The 27,741-nt window shown below is 46.3% G+C and overlaps 1 protein-coding gene across 1 annotated transcript; it reads left to right on the forward strand.

The window, feature by feature from the left end:
* Positions 1-4,040: 4,040 nt before the first annotated feature.
* Positions 4,041-26,502, forward strand: RGS8 (regulator of G protein signaling 8). Its single transcript, XM_022593303.2, has 5 exons — positions 4,041-4,482; positions 6,922-7,023; positions 8,041-8,105; positions 24,993-25,159; positions 26,320-26,502. Exons 1-5 carry the CDS (start codon positions 4,457-4,459, stop codon positions 26,500-26,502), a joined length of 543 nt encoding a protein of 180 aa, XP_022449011.1. The 5' UTR covers positions 4,041-4,456.
* Positions 26,503-27,741: the final 1,239 nt, after the last annotated feature.

Consider the following 27,741-nt stretch of genomic DNA (forward strand, 5'->3'; position numbering starts at 1 on the left):
AAGTAGGGATGATAAAGATGCTGGCCTTGTAGGTTTGTTGTGCGAGTAAAATAAGATAATGTAGTGCGATGTTTAGCACAGTGTCTGGCACATACTAAGTGCTCATTAAACATTGGCCCTGGGCAGGGAATCCAGGGGGGACCCACCTTATAATATAAGCTTATCTTGGATTAGCGAAGTGGTTACCAGTGGGCTTTTATTCTCCAGTTTATCTGTGTACCTCTTACTTATGGTGCAGTACACCAGGAAAATGCCCAGAAGTGAAGGATTCTCTTTATGCTTTAATTCTAAACCCCAGCTAACCTCAGCATTCAAGACAGGAATTCTGAGGAATGGAAAACATTTCTTTCGCATCTCCTTTTATAACGCTAAGCTCCTTTTGCATAACAGAGGGGCACTGTGGACATTTTCAGAGAGCGACAATGAGTGACTGTAGAGGCAGCATCAGAATTTTTATTTCATCCTGTCTTCAGGCAATGTGTGGTTGCAGCAGAATCAGTGCACTGTGAGAGTACAGGTTATGCACCAATAGATCTGCCAGGAAAGACTGGGTCCAGGTGTGACATAGTAGAAAAAGCTCTGCCCTAAGAGTCATAAGAAAACAAATTCTGGTCCTTGAGCTGCCTCTGACGTGTTGTGTCACTTTGAAAAAGGCAGGTCACCTTTTCTACCCTCAGTTCTCTGATCTGTGACACAGGGATAATAATACTCTCTCTGACTATGGCATGGGGCTGTCCAGTGACAATACATGACAATGCTTTCTACATTGTAAAAGGTTCAAAAATGGAATCTAGTATCTTTATTAGAAAAGCATCACTTTCCATAGAGATGTCTGCTGCCTCTAGCAAATGCTGCCTTCTGGGTTTCAGAAATGATTTGCCGCAAAGTCTAGGTACATTTGGAGCTAGGTCCTGGGCGGGAGCAAGAGGCTGTGTCTTAGAGACCTACAGCGGAATGGGGAGAAGGTAGGTAAGCTTTATCGCAGGGCAGTGGTTTGTAAACTTTAGCATGCATTGGGATCACCCGGAAGGCTGGACCCATCCCCAGAGTTTCCAATTCTGTAGGTCTGGGGGTGGGGCCTGAGACTTTACATTTCTAACACATTCCCGGGTGATGCTGACGCTGCCGGTCCAGGGACCACACTTGGAGAACCACTGTACTAGGGCAAGCAGGAAGAGAGAGTCCTCCTTCTGGAACTGAACCGGGCAGTGTGAAGATCCATGTGGGTAAGGTGATTTGGAAGAAAAAAATGCAGAAGACAGAAAAATAGAGATAACATGCAGATTGGGCAGAACAAAGGGAAAAGTCTCATTCCGTAACAAATGCAGGTAGGGGGAAGTTGCTAGGTGATGGATGAGGGAGAGAGGTGAATTTCCATTGTAGGGAAACCCAGGTGAGAGGCAGGAGCATCGATGTGGAAATACATGTGTCTGGGGAGGTGGAGATTTCTCATTAAGAAGTGAGGAGTGGTGTGGTGGGTGCTGGGGAGCGGGCCGGGCTGGGAGAGGAGTGCCACTGCAGAGTAAGAGGGACAGCTGAGATGTGGCAGAGCGGGGTAATTTCAGGGCTGTGTGGTCTGGCTGGGTAGCGCAGCACAATAGACATTGGGAGAAAGGGGGTGGAATTTGTATGTGTGACCTGCCCCGTGGCTTTCTTGCTGTCTGCATTTATCACATCACGTCACACCCAACAAGACAGCCCCCTCCTCCTGGTTCATTAGGAGATTTGATTCGGCTTGGCTTCTGCTGTCAGCAGCTGTCTGAGGCAAGATCTTTATCCTCCCTGCTCCCTAAGCAGCAACCAGCCTTCAGCCAGCAGCAGAGCTTATTAGAAGAGGCCCCCTGGACCCTTGATTTTCAGCGCACTGGTGGCGGGAAAGAGTTAATACCTCTGGCTTCTTTGCCCCCTGGGCAGCCTCTGGGTGCAGAGGAGGGCAGCTCTGGGCTGTGGGGACTTCCCCCTGAGCTGCTGAGCTACGGCCAGAGGAGCAGGGAAGCACTTAGTGAGGCTGAAGACGAAAGTGCGGGAGGAGTGCCAGGCGAGCTCTGCTCAGGGGCACCTCCTGTATCCTGCCAATGAGGATGGGCGTGCAGACTGTGCCTGGGAGCTGAGCCGCCGCCCGCTGGGTGTAGGCTGCTTCAGTATTTACCGAATGTGACAAGCAGAGAGAAGAGCTTTCGGTGGGGCCGCTTGCTGCCCAGCTCAAGTGGTGGGAGGTGTGTTGTGCATGTATGCAATGTGAATATGTGTGTTTGTGTGCGTGTGTGTGTGCGTGTGCAAATGTGCCTCTGTGTTCATGCACACATGCCCTTCACCCGCCAAGGATTTGATTGCTAAGAGAAAGATCTACTCTTTCCCCAGAGCTCCTTACCCGCAACCTTTCTGACTATCCCATTGGCAAAGACCCGCAGGCCATGAGGACTGGTCAAAGACGGTGAGTATTGCTTTGGCTTCTCTCTTTCCTCTCCGGGTGCCCGTGTGGGCTGATTGCATTATCCATATTTAATTAACCTGTCTCTCCATGCGTATTGATTGCTTTCTTCCCGCTGAGGCTCTTAGTTTCTCTTCCCCTCTTTATAAATCTTTGCTCTTTGCTTTTAACCATTTTTTTCCCTTGAGTATCCTCGCTTTCCAATATGTCCCATCCTGTCTGCCCCAGAGTCACCTGTAACTTGATGCCCACTTATTAGGGCACATGTAGCATGGTGCCAGCATACCCTCTGCCTTCCTGGGCTCTGAGTAACCCCAAACTCTGTCCCCTAGAAGTCGAGGGCCAAATGGGATAAGAGCCCCCAGGTGCTGGGATGAATGAGAAAGGTGGGGTCAGAGTATCCTGCAGATTCTTACTTAATCGACCCTAAGTTAATATAAGGGGTGGTGGAAGGGCTGAGGGGCATTGATGGCCAGTGCTGGGTTTGGAAGAGAGAGAGGCAGACATCTCAGCAGCTCTGGGAAGCCAGCGTGGACTAGCAGTGGGATGGGAAAAGCGACAAGGCAGTGACAGGAGACCAGGTGATAACTGCCCCAGGTGACCTTGCCTGCTGTGAATGTGGGTGGTAGCCCCTGGTTCTGCTGAGCCCCAAGGTAATAGAGGAGGCTTCCCCCTCCTCTGGGGCTATATCCCACAGGTCAGAGAAAACGAGGCTAAGGTACCCCAAACAATGATTTCTAGAGACCCTTACAGCTGTAAAGGGCTTTGATTTCCCGACTTCTGGGCAAGCAGGTGTATGCACGGTTAGGACGAAGATTGAGGAAATGTCCTTGCTGTCAGGTAACACAGCCCCGGCTCGGTCTCCCAGAGATGAGCCTTTACACGAAGTCTAACTCAATTTTTTCCCCAGTTTTAACAAAGCAATCTTTTAATTTGATTGATTATAGTATTATTAGCGGAGGTTTTTTTCAAAAGTATTCGTGAAATGTTCTAGGTAATATCAAAATAATGTCACCTGCATAGATCATGTGGGAACCTTATCTATCTAAATTAAGTTTCTTTTAAAATAGATTCTATGTTTGGTGTCACGGTCCCCAGGGGAACCCTTTATTGATGGGCTGCTCTCCTCATGTGTTTCTTCCTATCAGTTTCTTCTGTGGGAACAAAGGGTTTGATGCTCTGAGAATGGGACCCTCAGGAGAGACAGATTATTAGTCTATCAGGCCTCCACCTCAAGACCCCCTTTCCCTGATGCCCTTCCTGCTTCGGGTCGGGAACAGGCCAGTCTGCAGAATGTGGAAGGTCAGGCAGCCTCCATATGGGCAGGAAAGAGTGACTTGCATATTCATTTCTTCAGCCTGTGCCTGTGATCCCCGCAAAGGAGCAAACCTGAGTGGTGACAGTGCGTGACAAGCCTCCCTTGGAGTTCTTCCAACCTTCCTCCCGCTCACGCCCTCCCCAGGCACCGGCACTCCCACCTCTGGGACACGTTCCCTTGGAGGGAGGTGAGAAGCAGCCAATCAAAGGATTCTGGAGCAAGTGCTGACCACTCCTCCCCCACCCAGGGCTGGCTGGTCACTTGGGTCCCACTCGAGTAAGACACAGAGAACTGTAATTTTTGGCTTGCCACGCCTGTGCTTTCCTCCCCGGGGGCTCGTGTCCCACTTTACGCTGATGGCCAGTGGCTGGGGAAGCAGGACCTCCTGACCAACAGGCAGCAATGTGAAGCCACCCAACAACTGGTCCTCGTTCACCCCCCGGTTGGTCGCCCTTGCTCAGGACCAGCAGACATTCGTGGGGAACGGGGGTGTGTGTGTGTGGGCGGGGGAGGTATTCCGTTGGCAGAAAGTCACCTGCGAGGACTTGTAGTGCAGTCAGATAAGAGAGGGGGCCCGCTCTTACAGCAGATTCTTTGATTTTAGGTGAGAGGACGTGAAAGGGTAAATCCCTGTGTCCCGCAGTCTTATCTCCCGCCCTGACGTCCCTGCACACCAGCCAGAGGGTTAACCGTAAGCGGGTGCCTGTATGGCCGCTTTACTGATGCCACGCAGGTAACTGATGCTAACCTCTCTTCTCGTCTCTGCCACTTTCCTCTTCCTCCGCCTTCCCACCTCCCCTGCTGTCTGAGCCTGCTCCAAGCCTCCTAATGCCGTGGGTGGGCCACTGGCGTCCGTCCCCCAGGCCTCCTGTGTGGACGGCGCTGTCCTTCCCCGGGTGCTCCTTGCAAAGTTGGGGCCTTGCGAGCAGCATCTGCAAGGCCCTCCCGTACTCTGCCGGGACTCACGGGGTGGGACTGTGCATTGAGTGCGCATTGAGCCATTTAGGGGTCTCTGAGTTTCCGGGGTACAGAAGAAAGATGAGGGCAAGTCTAGTCTTTTTCTTAAGTGACCTTAACCTTTGACTCTTGCTTCTGCTCCTATTATTTCAGGCCTATCTAAAAGGTTAAGTCTCAGACAAGATGGAAAATAGAACTATTTTGCCCCAAAGAATATTTTGTGGAAGAATTTTGCAAACTATTTGGGAGACTTACTGCTGTCTTGGTAACAAGTAGCACACTTTACCCTGATCCCTGCTAAACCTTGTTAAATGGCTTGCATGGATGTGCTGTTTTTCGAAATCCTCTTAATTGACCTTTAGGGGCATCGACCTGACTCTTCAATGATTGATGTTTCTGAGGCACCAAGGGATGAACCGACTCATTCTAAGTCGGTTCTGGCCTGTGGTGCCGCCTGGGCAGGACCTGCACTTGAATTCATGGAATGTGATGACTCAAGGGCCCTTAATCGGTTGCTGCAATAGCCTAGTGCTGGGGCCCCCCGTGATTTGTAACAGTGAGTGGACGTGAGATGCTCACTGTCAAGGAAGGGAGAATGGCTGTAGCCAATATTTTGAAATGCCAGGAAGTCGATGGCTTCACAAAGCACCTGGCTGAGATGAGCGGTAGGGACCCAGATTGTGCAGAAGAGGAGATATTTCTGAAAACTTGAATGTTCTGGCCTTAAAAGACTCGATCTCAGAGATGGACTGTGGAGTCCAAGTGTCGTCCATCCCCGCCAAATGTAATACCATCCCCGTAGACATTTGTTGGATAAGATTTCTGTGAACAATTACCAGGGTCAGGGATGAAAACCCATTTGAAGTAAAAGAAAGAGCTTGACTTGGATCTAACATCTCTGCTCAGGTCCAGGGTTTGAGAAAATGAGGAAGGGAAAGCCAGGCTGGAAGAACTTCCTTTCAACAAAGAGAATGACATCTTCTAGGACAATTTCCATGGCAAACTGTTACCAGTGTGCATGTGGCAGTCCCCTGTTATCAGTCACTCTTAAGTCCTGATCATCCCAGACCCCTCCCTCTTAGCTTTACCCTCCATCCGAGGAGTTGCCATGGTTAAAGGCCAGGGGTCAGTAAACTTATTCTGTCAAGAGCCAGGGAGTAAATATTTTTGACTTCATGGGCCGTACAGTGTGTGTTGCAACCACCCAACTCTGCCCTTGTGTTCAAAAACAGCTTTAGACAATATATAAACAAATGGGGTGTTGCATTCCAATAAAACTTTATTTACACAAACATGTATCTTGCAGGGCTGTAGTTTGCCAATCTCGGTGAAAGGTAAAAGTGGCCTAATATTGAGAGTCAGAAAGAGACATTAGCATAATTTCTCATTGGATCTGCCACAACAAATAACTATTAAGTGTCTGGTCCTTAGGAAAATAAAAAATATGAGAAATTTAAGCATGCATGTTACAATTTTAAATATGTTGATTGAGAAAAACCAAAATATAAGTAGGTGTATGAGAGCTTAGTTAAGTGAAAGTGCTGACAAAGGGCACCCTGGTTTTTAATTGCTGATTGTACCCACAGCTTCTCCCCACCTATAGGCATCAGTCCTCACTGGTCTGTAGCCATTCCTGTATATCCTCAGGTTTGTGGGATCGGTGGGAAGGACCTGAGGTAGAACTGACCTGCCCTGAAGCCCCATACTTTGTCTGTGCTCTGAGATTCTATGACATGCATCCCTGTATCATGCAATCATCACTCTGCTCTCCATATGGGTACCACTGGGGCTCTGTAATCAGGATTTACTGCTGCTGCTACTGCTACTTTGCCCTCCTAGTGGGAGAGCAAAATGTGGATTGTTATTATGTCATCACTGTATTTCCTTTCCCCACAGAGAATCCTAATTTAGAAATTCTTCCAAGCTAACGACCTTCATTGACTTACCATCAACTTGCATGTCAGCTTTAAAAAGCATTAAGCCTCCAGGGGTAGGGGACCTATTACTATTCCGGTAGTCAAGATGGGGGAGTGAGTATTGCCCTTGATCCTCTAGGTGTCTCTCCTCTTGTTTATGAGATCTTCAGGGGCCACCTGGGGAAGGAGGGGAGGGGGCGGTGCTGGCTCCCGCCACAGCAACTCCAGGGGCGCTTTATGGGGCTGACAGTTATTATTATAACAGTTCCCCCATCCTTCTGCTCCTGTGCTTGTTGCAGGAACAAAGGGATGAGGACTCGACTGGGATGCCTGTCTCACAAGTCCGACTCGTGTAGTGATTTCACAGCTATTCTTCCCGACAAACCCAACCGTGCTCTAAAGTGAGTAATATGGCCACACAGCATTCCCAGGGTGCCGACCATGGGATGCCCACTGTGGGACTATACAGCCTCGTCTTCTCTGGTAGATGGCTGAACCGATGAGCCGAGTGACAAGAATTTCCTGCCTCTTGGCAGCTCCTTTTGTATCTCTGAACATGAATGAAAAAATGTTATATTCCTTTTCGAAGTGTATGGCTTAACGATCTCAGAATAGGGACCCTCCTTTTTCTCCTAAGAAAACCATACCATGCACCTCCCTTATAAAGATGCAATGTAGGATACTTCTTGGTTCTATTTAGTTGTCAATCTGAGTTTCTCAGCTTGGAAACAAATTACTCAAATCTACTCTAAAATTCTGCTTAGGTTCAGAGAATCTGGATTCAGTGCCTATACTGTGTTAAATGATGTCACAGATGGTACCTCATTTAACCCTCCCGGAGCTCTGTGATGGGTGCCGTTATTCCCATTACAGATGTGAGGAAACTAAGGTGACAGTAAGAGATGGAGTCAGGAGCTCAGCCTAACTTTTTCTAAGTCCAGTTTCTTTCCATTGTTACTGTGACATGTTAATTAATTCATTAATTAACTAGAAGTATAGTTGGTTTACAGTGACATCTTTATTTTTATTTTTTTAGATTTTTTTTTTTTTGGCTTGTGGGATCTTAGATCCCCGACCAGGAATTGAACCTGGGCCCTCAGCAGTGAAAGCGCAGAGTCTCAGCCACCGGACTGCCAGGGAATTCCCCATACAGTGACATCTTTAAATGAGGCACTTTCTTAGTTTTGCTTTTTAGACTGAAAGCCAACATATTAAACTTACAGAATTCCAATCCTGAGATTTTTCCATCAGCTACTTAAGAACATATACATTTACAGCGACAGAATTGTAGGAATCCAGGTATGATCTTCATTTGCCCTCCATTGTTTTGATTTATTCTCCTGAGCAAATCTCAGTGGTGGCTGAAGGAGAGGAGGTCGTTCCAGAAATATTCAAGACAGACGTTTCTTCTTTCCTAGGAGACTGTCCACGGAAGAAGCTACGAGGTGGGCAGATTCCTTTGACGTGCTTCTCTCCCATAAGTGTAAGTAGAATTCAGGTTTCATCATGTCTCGGCAAATCATTCATTTTGTAAAAGATGCACCAAATACCTGCCATGATCCAGGCACTGTGCCTGGTGTCCAAGACAGCTCCAGTCTCTGACCTCACAGAGCCTCCTGGCTAGAGGGCCCATAGACAAGAAAACATAATTTAAATGCAGTGGGAAGAGGGCCCTTATTTTGTTTTCTGAGCTGAAAGGATGGTCCCAAGGAGCCTTTATATTCTCAGCAACTTTAACAAGAAAGAATTTGGCTTAGGGGGTTGCAGTGATGTGCTCAATGGGAATGACAGTCTAGATTCCATCCAAAGCTTGTTTTATAAACTGAGATGACCTCCCCCCAAGTCACTGGAGAGCCTCAGCTTACTCATCAGTCAAATGAATGTTCTGTGCATTTTGTTACTGACTTGAGTTGGCAGAGTTTTGAGTTTTCTTGTCCCTCCTTATTTGGGGGGTTTACTACCCCAGCTGTACTATACCCCTCAACTTCCGACCGGGTACGAGTTTTATTGTACACACTTCTGCTATCCCTCCTCTTCCATTTTCCCCTTTCCTCACCGTGTATGCCTTCTGTTTCCCACAAAGGCGAAAAGAGTTGTGCATTTTGCAGCGTGGGAAGGGCATTTTGATGGCGGCCAGACTTTTCAACTCTTGCTTTTTTCTTATCATAAGCAAGTCCGAGTTCATTGGGCTTTACATCCTAGCGGCATGAAACACATGGGAGTGGGAGAATAGGAGTAAGGAAGTGCCTTTTGAAGAGAAAAGAAGGTTTTACACAGACATTCAGTGTTCCCCATAAATTCATCTTGCTAATATTAGAAGTCCTGATTGATCTGGGAGTAGAAGGGCTTCTTTTAGTTTAGAGCATTGTTTCCACGTACTTGGGGGACATCATTTTGATACACCAAAGTGAAGGGCGTTGGCTGGTACTCACGCTTGTGTTCTCGATTTTGACCCAGCTCGGCTGCCAGATAGTTGATGACCTTGATGGAGTCCCTCAGTCTTCAGAAAATGTCTTCAGAAGTGATTTTGCTTTCATCTGGATGAGCAGTTCCCTCTTACTATGCCCCTCATCCTAGTACTAATTAACGAATGCTTTTGACTAGATTTTAAAACGAAATGCAAAATTTAAGAATAAGCACATATTGTAGCAAGTGATTTTGTGAGACAAATAGTCATTTTCGTGTTCTATGGATTACACTTAGGAAAGAAAATAAAGCAGAAGAGATACAGCACATATAACATATGGCTATACCCCCAAATAGCAAACTTCTGTGGTGAATCTGCCGAGGTAATGGGATATGTACGATAGTACTTAGGATTTGATAGTTGTTTTTTATGCGGCGATTCTGACTTATTTTCTGGAATCACATTAGGCTAAATAAGTGTCACTATCAAGTTACACCTTCTTTTCTGGCTGGATTTGATTCAAGGTCATCTTGAGGTTTGATTTCTATTTCAGCCTCATGATCGACTCAGTTTAAGTCACTGAGGCCGTTTCCTCATTCTTAAACGGGGATGGAAATACCTGTGTGCTACCTGTCACCTGGGTGTGAGAATCTTCATGAGAGGACAACTTTAGATGATTTGGGGGTTCTCTATGCAAAGGTGTTTTGTAAGAATATGGTGGAATTTTTCAAAAATGATGCTTGTATTTCTCAAATGAAAAATAACTGTGGCCTGAGAATAGAATTGCAAGTTTCGCTGCGAACGATTAACGTGAAGCCTCTATAGACAGAGTTTATGATGGTAAAATTAGTGGATGGAAGCTTACGGTATGTTTGGATTGCCGCAGTGGCAAGACCCGGTGATTTAGAGGTTTAACTGTATTTGTTTGACTCAATGACTTTTAGAGCTAAAGACACTTGGTTCTGCTTCTATCAGGGGTGCTTTGGGTTTCCAGGAATGCAATCACAATTTTCTGAGCTGGGGATTCCACTAAGGGGTGTTACAAGCCAACACCAGATTGTTTCGCTTCTTTGTAAAAAAAAAAAAAACAAAACAGTACAGAAATAAGCTTTTTGAACTTTGAAGTTCTGTGCTCCTTCTTGGAGTCTGATGCTCGTTTTTATTTCTGTTTAGTACGGAAATAAAAAGCCAACGGAGTGAATGTCTTTGAGAAGCAAGGGGCTTTTATTCAGGGACCTCTGGCAGAATTGCAAGGTTCCCGTGAAGCTGTGGAGGGCCAGAGCCCAGCCTACCTCCAAGAGTGTTGACAACTTTCTGCAAGTCTAATTAATTTGGGTTAGTACTGTCACTCAGTTGGGGCTGATTAAGCTTTTCCAAAGGGATTACATGTGTGCTGGTCTCTTACGAGGGACAGCAGTATCAGAGATGTGCAGGGCTTTCAATGAAAACAACAAAGTGTCCTAAAAGAAAGGAGAATGACCGAACGACTGGGCTATGGAAAAACGTGTTAGTCTAGAGCCCACTCGCTGGTAATTCTCCAGGCAGCTGTCCTCCCTGAGTTTTCTATTTTGGAAAATTCAGATAATTGTTCTTGTTCCCATTCTCAGTTTACAGAGCATCTCTGCCATCCTGCTCTGCTTGGATGTTTAGGGCACTTATTTACTCTAAAAAAGGTGTCCTGAGTCTTCATTACGGACAAAATCTATGCTAAGCCGCTGATGGGAGAGGGGCCCCAAGATGAACCAGACAGTCCTTCCCTGGTGGAGAATGCAGGTTTCTGAGAAAACAGACATAGATACAGATAACACAAGAAATAAGGCCACGTGCTAAGACTAGGGGGCCTCAAGATTTCAAATAGAATCCTGACATTCAGTGTTCTTCTTAAATGCCACCTTGTCGATGTTAGAAGTCCTCACCGATCCTGAGCAGAAGGGCTGCTTTTGGTTTAGAGCATTGTTCCATTTAATCAGGGAGCGTACTTCTGCAGAATTAAGAATGCTGACTGGTAGTCAGACCTCTCGATTTTGACCCAGCTCTGCTGCTAAATAGCTGGGCAGCCCTGATGGAATCCTTCAGTGTCTTGGAAAATCTGTTTCCTCATCTCTACAGTGAAGGAGCTGGATCAAAGGGGGCTGGATTGAGTTCTGCCCTATTGTTCTAGGATGCTATCTGTAGCAACCACCAGGATTGGCAGTCACTAGTCACCTACGGCAGGTGGTTTGAGTCCATGCTGCCTGCAGGGTTATGTAAAACTGCTTGAGAGCTGAGATGGCTTGAGCAACCAGATGAGAGGCGAAGGTACCTGTGTTATGAAGCTTTCTCCTCTCCTTGGCAGGATCCCACTGGTCAGGGATGCACCTCGCGGGTTCAAATCTCAGGAGAAAAAGAAAGCAACTTTTACTATTTTTTAGAATAAAAAAATCTGGAACGTAAATATTTGGGGAGGAATTTTATTTCCAATTACACTTGCTTACAAGTGCAGTGCAGAGCTAAAGACGCACCCGTGGAGGTCTGGGAGATAACCACTTGCTAAGTGCTCTTTTTTTTCCCTTTTTTTTTTAACTAACAAATGAAAAATGAAATTGAAAGTGCTGATGGCTTCATTAGATAGGGAGGGATTTCTAATGTGTGTTAATTTGGCATCTTTCTCCTGTTCATCCAGTGACAGTTATAGACTTGCTGTCTGTGTGTGTGCACCTAGTCTGTCCCCAAGGGCATGTGTGCGTGCGCCCACCTCTGCAGTTCATACTCGGGAGAATGAAGGCTCCCAGCTTGTGGGAAATCTTTTCTGACAGGTTGCTGGAGAGCACAAAATTTTGCGTCTTCTGCTTTTATTCCTCATGAGGTTCAGGTCTATGCTTGTTATTTGTCCAGCTCTTAGTAGGACGTTCAGTCCTTAACTCTGAATCAATTCTCCCTCCTTCCCTCTGCCCCTCCCTCCTTTTTTTTTTTTTTTTTTTTTGACGTAAAAGTTGAAATTCATTCCAGTTTTCAGGTGAAGGTGTAGACAGGGTTTCTTCCCTCTTTCTTTCAGCCTGATCCCCCACTGGGATGACAGAGCACTTCACCCTGGGCCTCCATGTGGTCCTCAGCTTTGTTCCATTGTTTGCAGCGCATGGAGGGTCCAGGCTGACCTGTCCCCGCCAGGCCAAGGGAAGGCTAGGTTCATGGAATCGTGTAATTGAAAGCTGTTTTACATTTGTAGAGTTAGTATTCATCTCTGAGCAAAGGAGAGCAGTAAAGAAGCTTTTAGTTAAAAAAAAATTAGCCCCTTTGGGATAATGATTGAGTTATAGAAAAATAGAATGAAGTGACCTGGTCACATAGCAACCAAGCAGAAAACCCCACACAAGCAAACACTAAAATTATCAGCTCATGAAATTCCTTACTTGTTCATGCAAATGGTCTTTAGCTCTAAAATGTACCATTTAATAAACAGATTTCCACCTGTCACACAGCTCTCCTCACATCCCTCTGCAAGCCGAAAGGTTCTAGAACAGTGTTACTCAAAGTGGGATCCAAGGAAGGCAGCACCAGGAGCTGATGAGCCGATGGGAGCCTGTGAGAAATGGAAATTCTTGGGTACCATCTCGTACCTACTGAATCAGAATCTCTGGGAGTGGGGACCAGCAGTATGTTTTTACTCAAGCCCCCCAGTAATGTTGACATGCACTGAAGCTTGAGAAACACTGCTCTAAAACACAAGTATGGGAAACCATGAACCTGGAGCCTCCTGGCAGGGCAGGTTGTCTGTGCTTTCGAAGAAACACACTCAAGGCTGTACTGCCATTCGCCAAAGCTCTCAGGCAACGCATCCCTTTAACGGGACATCGTCCATATATTGCAGAGTCCACACATGTAGCAGGCGTGGTGGAGAGTGTTCACAGTAATTAAACAAATATGGCAGGTGTGCTTTCTGGATAAAGTGAGGATAAAAGTTAGAAAGAGATACTCAAATTAGAGATGGATAGAAAAGAAACTTCTCCTCCTTGCCACCCTCTCTATATTGCTATAATTTTTATTTGCACCCAGGAACATGGATGCATTTAGCCTTTATAGAAGGAGTGCCAAGAATATGTAAGGCAGCTATTAAAAGCTTGTTGAAGGGCTCCCCTGGTGGCACAGTGGTTGAGAGTCCGCCTGCCGATGCAGGGGGTGCGGGTTCCTGTCCCGGTCCGGGAAGATCCCACATGCCGCGGAGCGGCTGGGCCCGTGAGCCATGGCCGCTGAGCCTGCGCGTCCGGAGCCTGTGCTCCGCAGCGGGAGAGGCCACAACAGTGAGAGGCCCGCGTACCGCAAAAAAAAAAAAGAAAAAAGCTTGTTGAAGAAGGTTTGAATGAAAGCATTTGGACACACATTCTCTTGCTTACCAGCTGTGACCTTTGGTAAATTATGTAAACTCTATAAACCTCACATTCCTCATCTGTAAAAGGGAATGCTTAGATTTACCTTGTGGATTTGTTGTGAGGATTACATGTGACTACGGTTGTGAAATGCTAGGCATGGTGACTGGTACATGGTGTGGGGCTCCATGAAGGATAAATATTCTTATTATTTTTATTATAACCCAACATTAAATTCATTGAGAACACATGCATTTCATGACTCCTATATGCTAGAGATGGTGTCAGCTTCTTGAGCCCATAGGCAGCTTGAGGTTGAACTCTGGGGGTAGGGTGGGGTTCACGTTAGCATCACCAGTGGGCTTATTCCAATTTCATAATACCTCACCCCCTTTGCCACATGAGGTTCTGGCATCCCTTCTTCATACTGTCCCAACTTCCCCTCAATGTATGTGAGAGCATCCATCTGGGATGTAGTTTTTAAAAGCCCAGTAGGTGAATCTGGTATGTTTCCTCTTTGAGAGTCCCTGCAGTGTTGTTATATGAAACCAACCAGAAAAACATTACTAAACACTTAATTTTTGAAATCTTTTAGACTCTGCACTGGTGTACATGGGATTTGATAATACTTCTCTTGTTTTAAAGGAGTCATTTGTGAATGCTAAACTTTCACCCTATTTGGGGCACGTCTCCTTTGTCACCCCTTTAATAAAAAAACCCTTGCCAATTTCTTATAATAGTTGCAGATACAGGCTCTACCACGTTTTTTCTGTTACTTGACTCAGTTTCTGCTTGATAAAATAAGAAGGAACATTGGACTAGGAGTTGTAAGACCCAGGCGCTCCTTCCTCTTCTGTGACCACGTCCTAGGAATAACAAGCCATGCAACCCCAGGGCCTCACCATTTCCTTGTGTTCCATGTAGGCCTGGATCATAGGATGTCCCATGTGTTTTCTGACTCAAAGAGTCTAGCAACCAAGTCCTACTACTATCATAATCTATCATCTTGCTATATATACACTAACAAAGTAGAGATCATTGAAGAAAATTACGCGAATCACAAGACTGAAGTACAATTAGCATACTAATTGCTTGCCAGTAAATGTCAGTAACTGGAAATAGTTTGTTCTCTAAATAATCTTCCTACCTAAATCTTCTTAGCCCCAGTTATTTGCTTAAAAACCTTCATTTTATAGATAACATAAAAGAAAGGCTTTGATCCTGGCGCTATTCTCATCACAAATTTCAAATTAGTGAGCTTAGTTTTGAATCAAAGAGGTTTTGACTTCGTCATTAGTATATGTATCCTAGATTTTATGAATGTATTTTCCTCTCCTCTCCTTTGTCTGACCTTGGATCCATTAACCAGCTTATTTTTTCCCAATTGATCAGGGACGCAACAAGAGGACTGTGGTCTTTGGGACTACACTTTTGCAAACAGAAAGCTAAAATATATATATATATATATATATATATATATATATATATATATATATATATATATATAATTCTTGTGATCTTTTCTTTTTTTCCAAGCCTGGGAACTGAACTAGGCTCAAGCCCACCCCCAGTGCCAGCTAAATCAGGGCTCCTGGACCTTGAACTGTTACCTAAGCCACCCTCCCTGCTGCACCAGCTGCACTGCTCATTCATAGTGACCCAGTTCCTTTTCTTATGTAAGCACCCTGCATCAAAGAACTAGAGGGAGGATGCCGGCAGCAAGCAGCGTGTGCGGCCACGGGAGTGTTCTTGCAGATGCAGTGCATGCTCGGGAGGATGCCAAAGTTCTGTCCAGTGTTCCAGGAATTCTGGACACCATCCTTTCCTTTCCTGCGACTCAACAGACACTAATCTCAAAAATGTCTGATGTCCTTAGTGTCTTGACTTAGAAGGTCACGCAGAGAAAGCCAAAGTGAAATAAAAATGAAATAAAAAAAAAAAAAAAAAAGGCAGATCCTCCTGTTTTTCTCTCATTCTCCTGAACGGTTTCTCACCCATCATCTTTAAGTTACCAGGGTCGTGTTTTGGTTTTAGGCAGGTTATGTTCTGTCCAATGATTCCTTAAGCCAGCAAAGTACAGGAATAATTATCACAAACACATGTGGAGCAATCACTGTCTTAGCGTCAGGCTCTGCGTGCTGTTTGCGTGTATTAACTCACCTCACCCCCACGGCCCCACGGGGGAAGTACTGTTAGCACCTGCATCTCACAGAGGAGAGAACTGAGGCACAGAGAGCTTAAGCATCTTGCTCAGGGTCACACAGAGCCAGGACACAGTCCCAGGCAGAATAGTTTCAGGGGTCAGAGAGAAATCACTCTCCAGCAGCCTGGAACCTGTCGGGGTGGTGGAGGGGGGACTCTACTTCTCTGAGTATTGGGGAGGGATCTGAGTCTGGGATACCCCAGGGGGGGTGAGTGGGTAAGGGGGGCGGTGGATGGTGCCTGGCAGGTGTGGGCAAAGGAAGCACAGCTAACAAAGCAGCTCACTCTGAGAGATGCCAGTAAATGCTCATGAGCCTTTCAGAGATGAACCGGCATCCTGCATTTTAACCAACTACAGTTTATGGACAAGCAGAAGGGAAGGAGAGGGTCCTGGTGGAGAGAAGGGGAAAAATGGAAGGAGGAGTGAAAAGGGACGGAGGACAGAAGACAAGGGAGAAGAGCGGGGAAAGATGCTGAGGAGTTTAGGGAGAGGACCAGACAAAAGGCTCGCTGGGAGGAGGTGGGAGGTGCTAGAAGGGGGCGGAAAAGATGTAGATGGGAAGAAGGAATCCTGCTGTAGCCTCATACAATTCCTTTGCTAGGTCACATGAGCAGGAAAGTTGGGCCAGGTTGGGGACAAGTGGTCTGTACACAGAGGCCCGCTGCGGCCATCTGCTCTGGGGCAGGGGAGGGGCTCCTGCAGCCATGGGGCGGTGGAGGGGGCTCCCACCCCATCTCACTTCCATTGTTCCGGGATGAAGTTTCTCTTTGCACAGTGACCCTCCACCCTGCGTTGCTCAGAGCCGGCCCTGGGAATATGAAAGGATGGGGGGAGGGGCTGAGAGGGGAGGGCAAGCAGAGGAGGAGGGCTGTGATCCCCACGGTCTGCGCAGGCCTCCATGAGGTTTTCAGTGCGTCTTTGCTGCGATGCTGCTTCTCGGGTCCAGACCTTCCTAGGCTTTTCTCCCCTCCTTCCTCGTCTCTCCTCAAGCTCTTCCCTTGAAATCCTGGTAAATTTCAAGTGCTACATTTTGCTTTGTTTGCCCTCCCACTCCCTCTGAAACCTGCCCTGGAAAAGCAGGCAAACACAGTTTGGATCAAGGCTGCCGGTGACCGGATGCACCTTTACAAGGTCACTCAGCTGTGCTCTGTTAGAGTGTCCCCAGGCCAGGGTGGAGGAGTATGCCTGTCTGCTCTCTGAGGTGCCCCCTGCATCCTGGGAGGGACACGTAGGGTGGGTATCAGAGCTGCGGGAAAGAAGAGAGTGTAGACAGATTCCAGGTTATGAGTGGTACCTAATGGCCTCCATTGTTGCCACAGAGGAGGTGATGGCAGGTGTCGTCCTGCCGGAGAATCTCCAGCTCTGTGAGCCAAATGGTGTGTTTGCCCTGCTGTGGCGTACTTTCAGCATACTGTCTGATTTGGGGTTATTGCCCACCCCTCCTTTAGAGGAAGCGATAACGTGGGGTCTGCCAATGGTCGCCAGAGGAGAGACAGGCGGAGTGGGCTCTGAAGTCGCGTAGATGTGTGTGTAAATCCACCTCCCGCCCCTTACTGTCTAAGGGACCACAGACGTTTCACTTAAACTCTCCAAGGTGAGAAAGCCTCGGGCTTTGAGATGTTAAGGTGTTTTCCCCAGGCCACACAGGATTCAAACGCAGGCTGTCTGACTCCAGAGCCTCTGCCTTGATAATAGGGTTGGTGTAAGGGTTACGTGAGTTGATATGTAGATTGGATACCATAGAACTTGGCCTGGGGTAAGTCCTTGATGTATAATGTGAGGAAGAGGATGGAAAACCATCGTCTGAGAGCTGTGTGTGATGCAGACACATCAAGGTTGTGATGGGGGCACAGAGCAGAGCGCTAACCCTACCTGGGAGAGTTCACGAGATCCACCACCCTCACTTTCCAGATGACGATGCTGAGACTCAGTGAGGTTGAATGTGCTAATTATGGACAGCCTGCCTGTGATCAGAACTGGTGCTTCTGGGTGAGACAGTGGTGCTCCCGTCCCAGGCGGGATGGGCAGGGTCAGTAGGCTGCCTCAATGGAGCTGCCAGACAATTGCAATCTGAGTATGAGCTCACCACACATTTTACTCCAAATCTCCATCCCCACTGAGTCAGTCTGAGCTGCTGTAATTCAGTTGGGTGCTACTGCCCATGCCCATTCTTCTCTCTATGTTGTTCTACTCTCTGATACTCCTCTGCCTCCCTCGGTGACTTTTTTCATTTCCTCCCCAACTCATCTGTCGCCCTCATTCCTGGAAATGTCGTCACTATTGTGTTGTTGCTTGAGGCCTCCTTGTCTTGTGCTGTGCAATGGCTCTCCCTCCCCGGCTCTCCAGTCATCACCGGCGCAGGCGTCCCTCGGGCCCCACCGTTGTGCAGAGCTGGAGAGTGGACCACTGTCTCACATAAGAATGCTGGCTCTAATCCCACTACTGGGCATATACCCTGAGAAAACCATAATTCAAACAGTCGTGTACCAAAATGTTCATTGCAGCTCTATTTACAATAGCCCGGAGATGGAAACAACCTAAGTGTCCGTCATCGGATGAATGGATAAAGAAGATGTGGCACATATATACAATGGAATATTACTCAGCCATAAAAAGAAATGAAATTGAGTTATTTGTAATGAGGTGGGTAAGACCTAGAGTCTGTCATACAGAGTGAAGTAAGTCAGAAAGAGAAAGACAAATACCGTATGCTAACACATATATATGGAATTTAAGAAAAAAAAAATGTCCTGAAGAACCTAGGGGTAAGACAGGAATAAAGACACAGACCTACTAGAGAATGGACTTGAGGATATGGGGAGGGGGAAGGGTAAGCTGTGACAAAGCGAGAGAGAGACATGGACATATATACACTATCAAACGTAAGGTAGATAGCTAGTGGGAAGCAGCCGCATAGCACAGGGAGATCAGCTCGGTGCTTTGTGACCACCTAGAGGGGTGGGATAGGGAGGGTGGGAGGGAGGGAGACGCAAGAGGGAAGAGATATGGGAATATATGTATATGTATAACTGATTCACTTTGTTATAAAGCAGAAGCTAACACACCATTGTAAAGCAATTATACTCCAATAAAGATGTAAAAAGAAAAAAAGAATGCTGGCTCTGCAGCTTGGCATCCTTGCTACTTGCTAACTGTGTGACCATTGGCAAGCTATTTAACTTCTCTAAGTTTCATTTTTCTCTACTGCGAAATGGTGAAACTATCAGGACCTATGCTGTAGATTTGCCACGAGGTTCACAATGCATTTGGTGCTGCACCTGGCCCCAAGTGAGTGCTCAATACCTATTTGCAGTGGTTATTTTAAAAATGCCTTCTCTAACTTCAACTTTTCTTTACCTCCAGCTTGGCCTCTTCCTTTTTTAGTGTCCCAACTGCTGGTGCCTTCCTGCTCTCCAGGTTCCATTTGCCAGCCTGGAGCTGATGCTCCTGTCTTTTTTTTTTTTTTTTTTTTTTAATTTGTTTATTTTTGGCTGTATTGGGTCTTCATTGCTGCGCATGGGCTTTCTCTAGTTGCGGTGAGCAGGGGCTACTCTTCATTGCACTGCGTGGGCTTCTCATTGCAGTGGCTTCTCTTGTTTTGGAACACAGCCTCTAGGTGCGTGGGCTTCAGTAGTTGTGGCACACGGACTCAGTAGTTGTGGCTCGCGGGCTCTAGAGTGCAGGCTCAATAGTTGTGGCACATGGGCTTAGTTGCTCCGCGGCATGTGGGATCTTCCTGGACCGGGGGTTGAACCCGTGTCACCTGCATTGGCAGGCAGATTCTTAACCACTGTGCCAGCAGGGAAGTCCCTATGCTCCTGTCTTTGAATGACGGGCACACCCCAAAGCTAAAAGGTCTTGCTCCTTTCCTGGTGCATCGTAACACTCTCCAGGAACCGAAATCTAGGTCTTCATAATGGTTTGCCTATTTCCTACAAGGGTCCTATTCTTTTTTCCAGAGTAGCTGTTCCCAGACTCTTTTCACTCTCATAGGTGTCCCCACCACAGTACATACTACATTTGTAATTATTCAATTAATTATTTTAAATGATTGCTTAATGTCTGTTACACTAGACTAGCTTATAAGTTCTGTGAGGTGGTGACTTTATATGATTTGATTCTACCGTATCTCCAACATCTGGCACGTGGAGGCAGACCACCTGCAGGGCCTTCATCCCAAATTAATAAAGAAGGTCAAAGCTGTTCAACCGTGATGCATCTGAAATATGTCCCTTCCTGGACCATTTCTCTCTATCTCCATCTGCCCCCCTCTCTTTCTCTACTTTTTTTTTTTTGCGGTATGCGGGCCTCTCACTGTTGTGGCCTCTCCTGTTGTGGAGCACAGGCTCTGGACACGCAGCCTCAGTGGCCATGGCTCACGGGCACAGCCGCTCCGCGGCATGTGGGATCCTCCTGGATCGGGGCACGAACCCGTGTCCCCTGCATCGGCAGGCAGACTGTCAACCACTGCACCACCAGGGAAGCCCTCTTTCTCTACTTTTGACTTTCAGGAAGTCAAGTTCATCCACTTCTTCTTGAACCCTTTCCTTCTTTAGAATCTACCTTTAACAGATACTGTTCTTTTGCCCCTTTAATTGCTCTCTTCCCTTGCTCTTTCCCTTCTGCTTGCAAACACACCTGGAAAGATCTTGCTTCAGAGTCATATGGACAGTAGGGAAACTTGGCTGTTCTTGCCAGCTGTGGACTGGAAAATTCATCTGACTTTGTAAGTTTTAGTTTCTTCCTGTGGAAAATGAGAGTGGATCATTTGTGCTATCTATGGATCAGAGTTGCTGTGAAAATAAATTGAGCTGCTGTTTGTAAAATCTCCAGCAAAAATCATGGCGTATAGTAAATAAATAAAACTCCCTGCCCCAGATCCTAAACAAATAAATAAAAACGGTATCATTTCCATTTCCTACCACTTTCTCCAGCTAATATCAGATGGGAACTCCTTCAACATCCTGCACCCACACTAGAAACTTTCCTGCATCTACACGCAGCCTTTCCTCTTTTTCTCCATCACAACGCTGTTCTCAGGCCTATTTCTCCTACCTTCCTGGAGGCAACATATTATCAATGAAACTTTCTTTTCGTTAACTTCAACTCCTCCAGCTCAACAAGTCTTTTCTGGCCAGATTAACGTTTAATCATACCCAAGGCTATCTTACAAAAACCCCACGACACACACACACACACACACAGACACACATACACACACACCCCAGACCATTTTCCTGACTCCTTGTTTCCCTCCAGCTGTGCTGTCTGATCTCTCTACTCCCCTTCTTGCAAGAGGCATCTGAATTCATTGTTTCAACATCTTCCCCCCTCATTCCCCACTATACTTACCACAATATGACTAGGGCTCTCATCACACCACGAAGACTGTTCTTGCTAGTGGTTGCGGAACCTTGTCACCGAGTCTAAAGACCACCGCTTCTCAGACCGTATCTATCTTGTGACCTCTGGGTAGCGCTGGACACAGTGGCCACTTCCTACCTGAAATGTTCCCTTCCCTGGCCTTTTGGAATGCTGTGTTATCCCTCTGTCTCTGGCTCTTTCACAGGCCTCTTGGTGTATGTCTATCCTACAGGTAGGCTCAATAATTTTAGCATTATTGTTATTATTATTAAACACTAGTCTTACTAAACTATTTCTGGTTACTCAAATAAACCTTTCTTAATTGTAGGCCTCCGTGCCTGTGGTTCCCCCTTTCTGCAAGTCTCTTCTTCCTCTTTCCCTTCCTTTTTCACTTAGCTTCCTTCTCCTCAGCTTCACATCTCAGCCTAGAAGCTTCTTCCTCCTATAAGACTTCCCTCTCCTCCTCAGCTCTGGCTCAGGCGCCCCCACCCCGGGTACTTTCACAGCCACCTACGCTTTCCCTAGCATATCACTTATCATCTATACCATAATTACCGTAATTATGTTATCTTGGCTCAAATTGCTCTTTTACTGAAAGTTCTGTGAGCACTTAGTTGTGCCTGTGCTTTGTGCCCAGGCTGCTAGCAGAATGCCTGGGTCACATAATGGGTGAATGAATGAATGAATGAATGAGTGGAGATGGCCTTACTGCTGTGTTGGATTGGTAGTTAGGCTATCTTTTGGTTTTTTGTTTGTTTGTTTGTTTGTTTGTTTCGGTACACGGGCCTCTCACTGTTGTGGCCTCTCCCGTTGCAGAGCACAGGCTCCGGACGCGCAGGCTCAGTGGCCATGGCTCACGGGCCCAGCTGCTCCGCGGCATGTGGGATCTTCCCGCACCGGGGCACGAACCCGTGTCCCCTGCATCGGCAGGCGGACTCTCAACCACTGTGCCACCAGGGAAGCCCTATCTTACGTTTTTAAATGCTGCATATTATTACTTGTGTGAACTCAGCCAATCCACTTCTCTAAGCATGTTTTCCTCATCTGTAAAGTGGGAAGAAGTAAAGCAACGTTCCTGAGGATACTCTGCAGGTGTTATCTCCTTTAATCCACACAAAGACCCAGCAAAGCTGAGATCTGATGCAAGGAGATAATGTCTGTACCTTGGGTAGGGTGAGGCCACACAGTTTCCCTAGCAGGGCGATCCTCAGTAATAGCATCGAGGAAGGCAGAGAGGTAATTTTCTCCATCTCAGCTTGCTCACAAGCACCCATTTTTGCCTGATGGAAAGCACAACAAAATCTAACACAAACAGCAAACAAAGTTTTCAATTCAGGTTTAAAAACAACAGGCTCTTCAGAGTCACTCTTCTGAGTCACTTTACATTTGCCCCTTTAGATAAACGCATAGTGTTTTAGGGTTTCCCCAGCCCCGCGCCTTTTCCTTCCCACACCCTGACTGCAGAGGGAAGGCAGCAGGGGAGGGCCTCTGGCCCGTGTCCTCCCTGTGTCATGGATCGTGTCCCTGGCTCTTGTCACCTGTGTATTGGTCATTGCTCCGAGGCCACCTTGCGGAAGTAGCCCCGCCCACGCCCCTTGGCTCTCCCGGGCACTGAGTCTCCTCAGAGGCTTCCGCAGCTGCAGGTGGTTTTCCCTCCCACCTCTGCCTGTAGCCTCTGATGGGCATGCTAGCTCTCAAACCCCTGTTCTTTTAGAGCCTGAGGAAACTTCTAGAGCTCCTCTATGAGAACTTGGAGGAGACAAGACATGGCAAAAAGAGCACCCACGAGGGATTTTATGGACAGCGATTTTATGATTTGTTCTCTGATGTATCCTAAGATTTTGAACAGTGCTTTGTTCATGAGTAGTTTGTTTTTTTTTAATTGTTGAATTGAATGAATGCTTTTCAGAACATCTCTCTGCCTAATTAGTGCCACGCCACTGCTTCACACTCACTTTGATTCTTAATTTATCTTGGATTTCTGTGCCCTCCTCTCAGCGTTTTGAACCCAGTGCAGGAAGGAGGGGCAGTGGGGCACTGAGCAGACCTTTCGTATGAGTCTAAACTGTGTTACTCTCCTCCTGCCTGGCACAGGGACGGTTTTATTTCCAACCTGCCTGATGGGAAACAACCTTATATCATATTCTGCTTTCTCCTGACTCCTTGTCTTACTGTTAAGGTGACCAAGTGTCCTGGTTTTTGCCTATGGTGGTCATGGTTTATGTCTGTTGTCCCTGTGTAATTAACAGAAGTGGCCCCCTTGACTCCCAGAAATGTCCTGGCTGGGGTGATAAATTTCATGGCCACCCCTACTTTTGTTAAACACTTTAAACTCAGGCCTCCAAACTTAGATTTCTTTGTGATTTAAGGTTTAGCTTTGGGATTTTCATCAACACCCTTTTCTCTCCCAAGTTCCTGGCTCTTACAATTAAAAGTCTTGACTTTTATAACTGTGGTTCTAGTGTGGGCATTACGATGTCTATTTTGAAAGATAAACAATGACTTTTTAATTAGGAGAAATAAAAATGTTTCAGAAAAGTAAAAACAAACAGTTAAATATGTCAACCACATGGCGCCATCAGTCCATGGAATGATGGTGGACAGTGCCTGGGCCTAGCACCTATGGATGGACCTTCGATGCTCAGGGGAGTCCATCACCCAGAATAAAGAACTGTTAACATATTGTCCTTCTAGTAAATTTTAGAAAAGAAATAAAACATTATAGCCAGAGTCTTTTTTTAAAATTAATTAATTTTATTTATTTATTATTTTTGGCTGTGTTGGGTCTTCGTTGCCGCGCATGGGCTTCTCATTGTCGTGGCTTCTCTTGTTGCGGAGCACGGGCTCTAGGTGCGCGGGCTTCAGTAGTTGTGGCATGTGGGCTCAGCAGTTGTGGCTCGTGGGCTCTAGAGTGCAGGCTGAGTAGTTATGGTGCACCAGCTTAGTTGCTCCACGGCATGTGGGATCTTCCTGGACCAGAGCTCGAACCCGTGTCCCCTACATTGGCAGGTGGATTTTAAACTACTGCACCACCAGGGAAGCCCCCAGCCAGAGTCATTTTTAACCAATGCAGTCACTCCTTTATTTTAGGCTGTATCTGTCCTTCCTCTGAGGACAGTTGGTAGAAAGCTAGAGCTCTTATTTGATTTGAGGAGCATGCGTTAAAGGTTAAGATAATTTATCAAACTATTTTAATATAAAAAACATCAACTGAATACATAGGCTATCAATGAATGTTGTTTCCCTTTCCAAATCTATGTGATAACACTGCTCATCTTATTCCGATTGGAAGCTCTGTTTGGCAGTATGCGTGACATTGATTAAGAAAAATGCAAGGCTATGTTAATCATTAACTCATTTACTAGAAAAATTATAATTCGTCTTAATTAAAATGTATAATTTGATAGGCAAGATCTTTTAAAATAAAGCATCCATGGAATTAATCATTAAACTATGGGGCCTCAAAAGTTTTTTAAAAGAGTCTGAGAACCCCTTCCACATAACAGAATGGTTTTACAGACTGCATTTCAGTAGGTGTTTACTTTCAGACATTTTTCTGATAATAGTGAAGGATTTGCCCTGAGGCATTCACTCCCCACCACCCCCCCATCAGTTTGTCTTGTGACAGATTGTTTTTTCAGGTTGGTTGACTTGGATTGGTGCAGGGAATGGATTACGTATATTACTTTGGCCTCATTAGAAACACAGGCTCACCAGTAGACCCAGGGGACAGCCAACTCTGCATTAGGGGACAGGCAGTCACCACCGAGGGCTGATTAGAAGCGACCAGGCCTTCCCATAGTCATTATTCCTATGGCTTCCTAAACATTTCTCCAGAATATCACTATGATCCTTGAATGAAAAGCATGGCTTGCCTCTGACGGCACCTGTGTGTTTAAGAGAATGGAGTCTTCAAGAGGATTTGGAGGAGAGCAGTGAGGGCTGGACAATCAGGGCCACTCTTGTGTTACGACTACCTTTCTTTCTTCTACAGTTCTTGGACTTAAGCCTCTTCCTATTTCCCTTCCTTTCCACTTCCCTCCACGTCCACAGATGGGGTGGCTGCGTTCCGCGCCTTCCTGAAGACGGAGTTCAGTGAAGAGAACCTGGAGTTCTGGTTGGCCTGTGAGGAGTTCAAGAAGACCAGGTCAACTGCAAAACTGGTCTCCAAGGCCCATAGGATCTTTGAAGAGTTTGTGGATGTGCAGGCTCCGCGGGAGGTGTGTTGGCGGTGGGGTCTTGTCAGACCCCCATCCATTGCTTTCTCTCCTTGCTGGGGTTTGAGCCAGGTTTGATGGGGACTTTCTTCTGAAATGAACCTCACTGCTCTGATGGCTCTGGATACAAAAGGGATCCCTTTTAAGGTGCAGAGCCCAAGGATTCTATAAAAAGGAGCTCTATTGGGAGTATTTTAGCTATCTGTCAGTTAAACATGTCCAGCAGGAACTGTGTTTCTATAGGGATTCTGCAAGATAGACGCCAGTAAGTCCATGTTAGTTTTCCTAGTGGAAGGCAGCATGGAATGAGCATGTACTTTGGAATCTTGTTCCAATATCAGCTCCACTACTTACTCGTTGTGTGATCTTGGTCAAGTTACCTGGTCTTTCTGAATCACATTTTCCCCAATGTAAAAGGCTATAATATCACCTTTCAAGACCACTCTGAGTATTAGGAGTCAAACACCTATTCAATATTTGTCACTGCTTATTAATGAGTAATTATAGTCATTTATATTATTTTATGATCATTTATTATAATTACTTATAATAATAATATGAATTTCTATGTACTGCTATTCTGAGTTATAAAACAGAGTTTTACCTGGGAGAGTTTTATAGGAGACAAATATTTGTTGTCTATGAGTTTAGGTGCATTCTATACCTAAAACTCTTCAATTATGCTTTGACTTGGGATGCAGGAGGTCTTTGGCCCGTGGCCAGAAAGCTGCAGGCTCCTTATACATGTGGTTGGAACAGAGATGTACATTCTAAACATAGCCTTTCTCCCTGGGGTATTTGTTTCCTTAGCAGCTGAGAAAGGACAAAAGAGCAAGCTTACTTTAGGGAACCCACATTCATGCTTGTCTCTGGTTTGACTCTGCCTGACATTGCAAAGACCCATGGATTAAGAGTTGAGTAATTTGGGGTTTTGCCTTGGCTGTTACTAACTTTCCAGAGTAAATTAGACCAGCTGTTTAGTACCCCTTTTCTTCAGTATCTTTATCTATAAATTGGGACGAAGAATATCTGGTCTTCAGACCTCACAGGATTCATCCTGGGATCAAAAGGGATGACCTTCAGGAAAGCAGTTTATTAATAATTATTAATATAATAATTGGCCCTTGAGGGCCTGTGACTGTGCTCTCTGTTTGTGTCTCCAGGTAAACATAGACTTCCAGACCCGAGAAGCCACAAGGAAGAACATGCAGGAACCATCCCTGACTTGCTTTGACCAAGCCCAGGGAAAAGTACACAGTCTCATGGAGAAAGACTCTTACCCCCGGTTCCTGAGGTCCAAAATGTACTTAGATTTGCTGTCCCAGAGCCAGAGGCGGCTCAGTTAGACCTCAGATGGGGACTCTTGGAGATCACCGGCTTTCCCCTCCCCTTGCTGCCAAGACCATATTCTAATGTGAAATGTCATAGGTGTTCAAAAGCAGTGGCATTTAGGTTGGGAGCCCGGGAGTGAGGAAGGGATGAAGGGCCATTCCAAAGTATGATCCAGCCACCAGAGCTCGGACTGTATTCCATTAACCCATGTTTGTGTTTTGGTTAGTGGTAGCACCTTGTCACTGTCACCCTTCTCTGGGTCGGCAACTTGCCCTCCATAATGCCTTGGGTCATCTCCACTGAGAAGGCAGATATGCCATGCTGGGCTAATCTGTAAATAATGCAAATGCAACTTCCACCACTTCCACACCCTCCTCAGTTAGGACTCTCGACTCTCTAACTTGTCCTATACTCTTGGGAGGAAGAGCTAGAAGACTCTGGCTTACGTTTGTGATTTGCCATCACAATGTAATAGCCGGTCCCACGTGCTGGGACCTCACGGTTTAGGAGAGAGGTCTCGGTGGAATCCCAGGTTTCTAGCACTGTCACTGATAGGTGGCCTCTGAGAGAAGGGGCACACTCCATGGAGTTGGAGATTCACAAGACTCCCATACCCTTGCAATTCCAGAAAGGGTCTTGGGAGATGTCCTTCACCACTTCTGATGTGGAACTGCTATTGAGAAAGAGACAGCTTGCAAATCTTCCTCAGTTCTACCAAGAAGTTTTCCCGAAGTTGAATGAGCAGGGAATGGAGCACCAGTAGATTTTTGTGCAGTGGGGCCACCATATAACCTCTCTGTTGCTTAATGTATTCTCTGCCCTCACCTCCCCGTGGTATCACACATCACTGATCTCTTAGAACGATGGATGGCTTGGTAAAGGGAGGTGAATTCCCTTAGCATGGACAGCTCTCACAGTGCCTAATACTTTTCCTGTCTCTCCCTCTTCCCCCCTTCATGCAGGTCATGTAATTCCGATGGGGGAGAATGGGAACTTAGGCTGTAATTCTCTTTCCAGCTTGCTTCCTGGGAGCATGCTTTTTTAGAAAGGTTCCTCTCGTGAGGGCCATCTTGGCTGATCAACAGCTTCCTTCTTGACTTTTTGGGATTGAACGTGGAACAGGAGGTGAGGCTAAGAAGATCACTGTGAACATCTGGTTGTAGAGAACCTTCCTAAGACATCTTCATGGTATCCCGGTGCTGCTTTTGGAAATACATCAGGAAACTTTTCCCTGGAGGATGAGCAAGACACAG

The sequence above is a fragment of the Delphinapterus leucas genome, chromosome 1 (assembly GCF_059928025.1).
Source record: "Delphinapterus leucas isolate spDelLeu-1000000601 "Yukka" chromosome 1, BTC_Dleu_Yukka2, whole genome shotgun sequence".
Taxonomy (NCBI): Eukaryota; Metazoa; Chordata; class Mammalia; order Artiodactyla; family Monodontidae; genus Delphinapterus; species Delphinapterus leucas.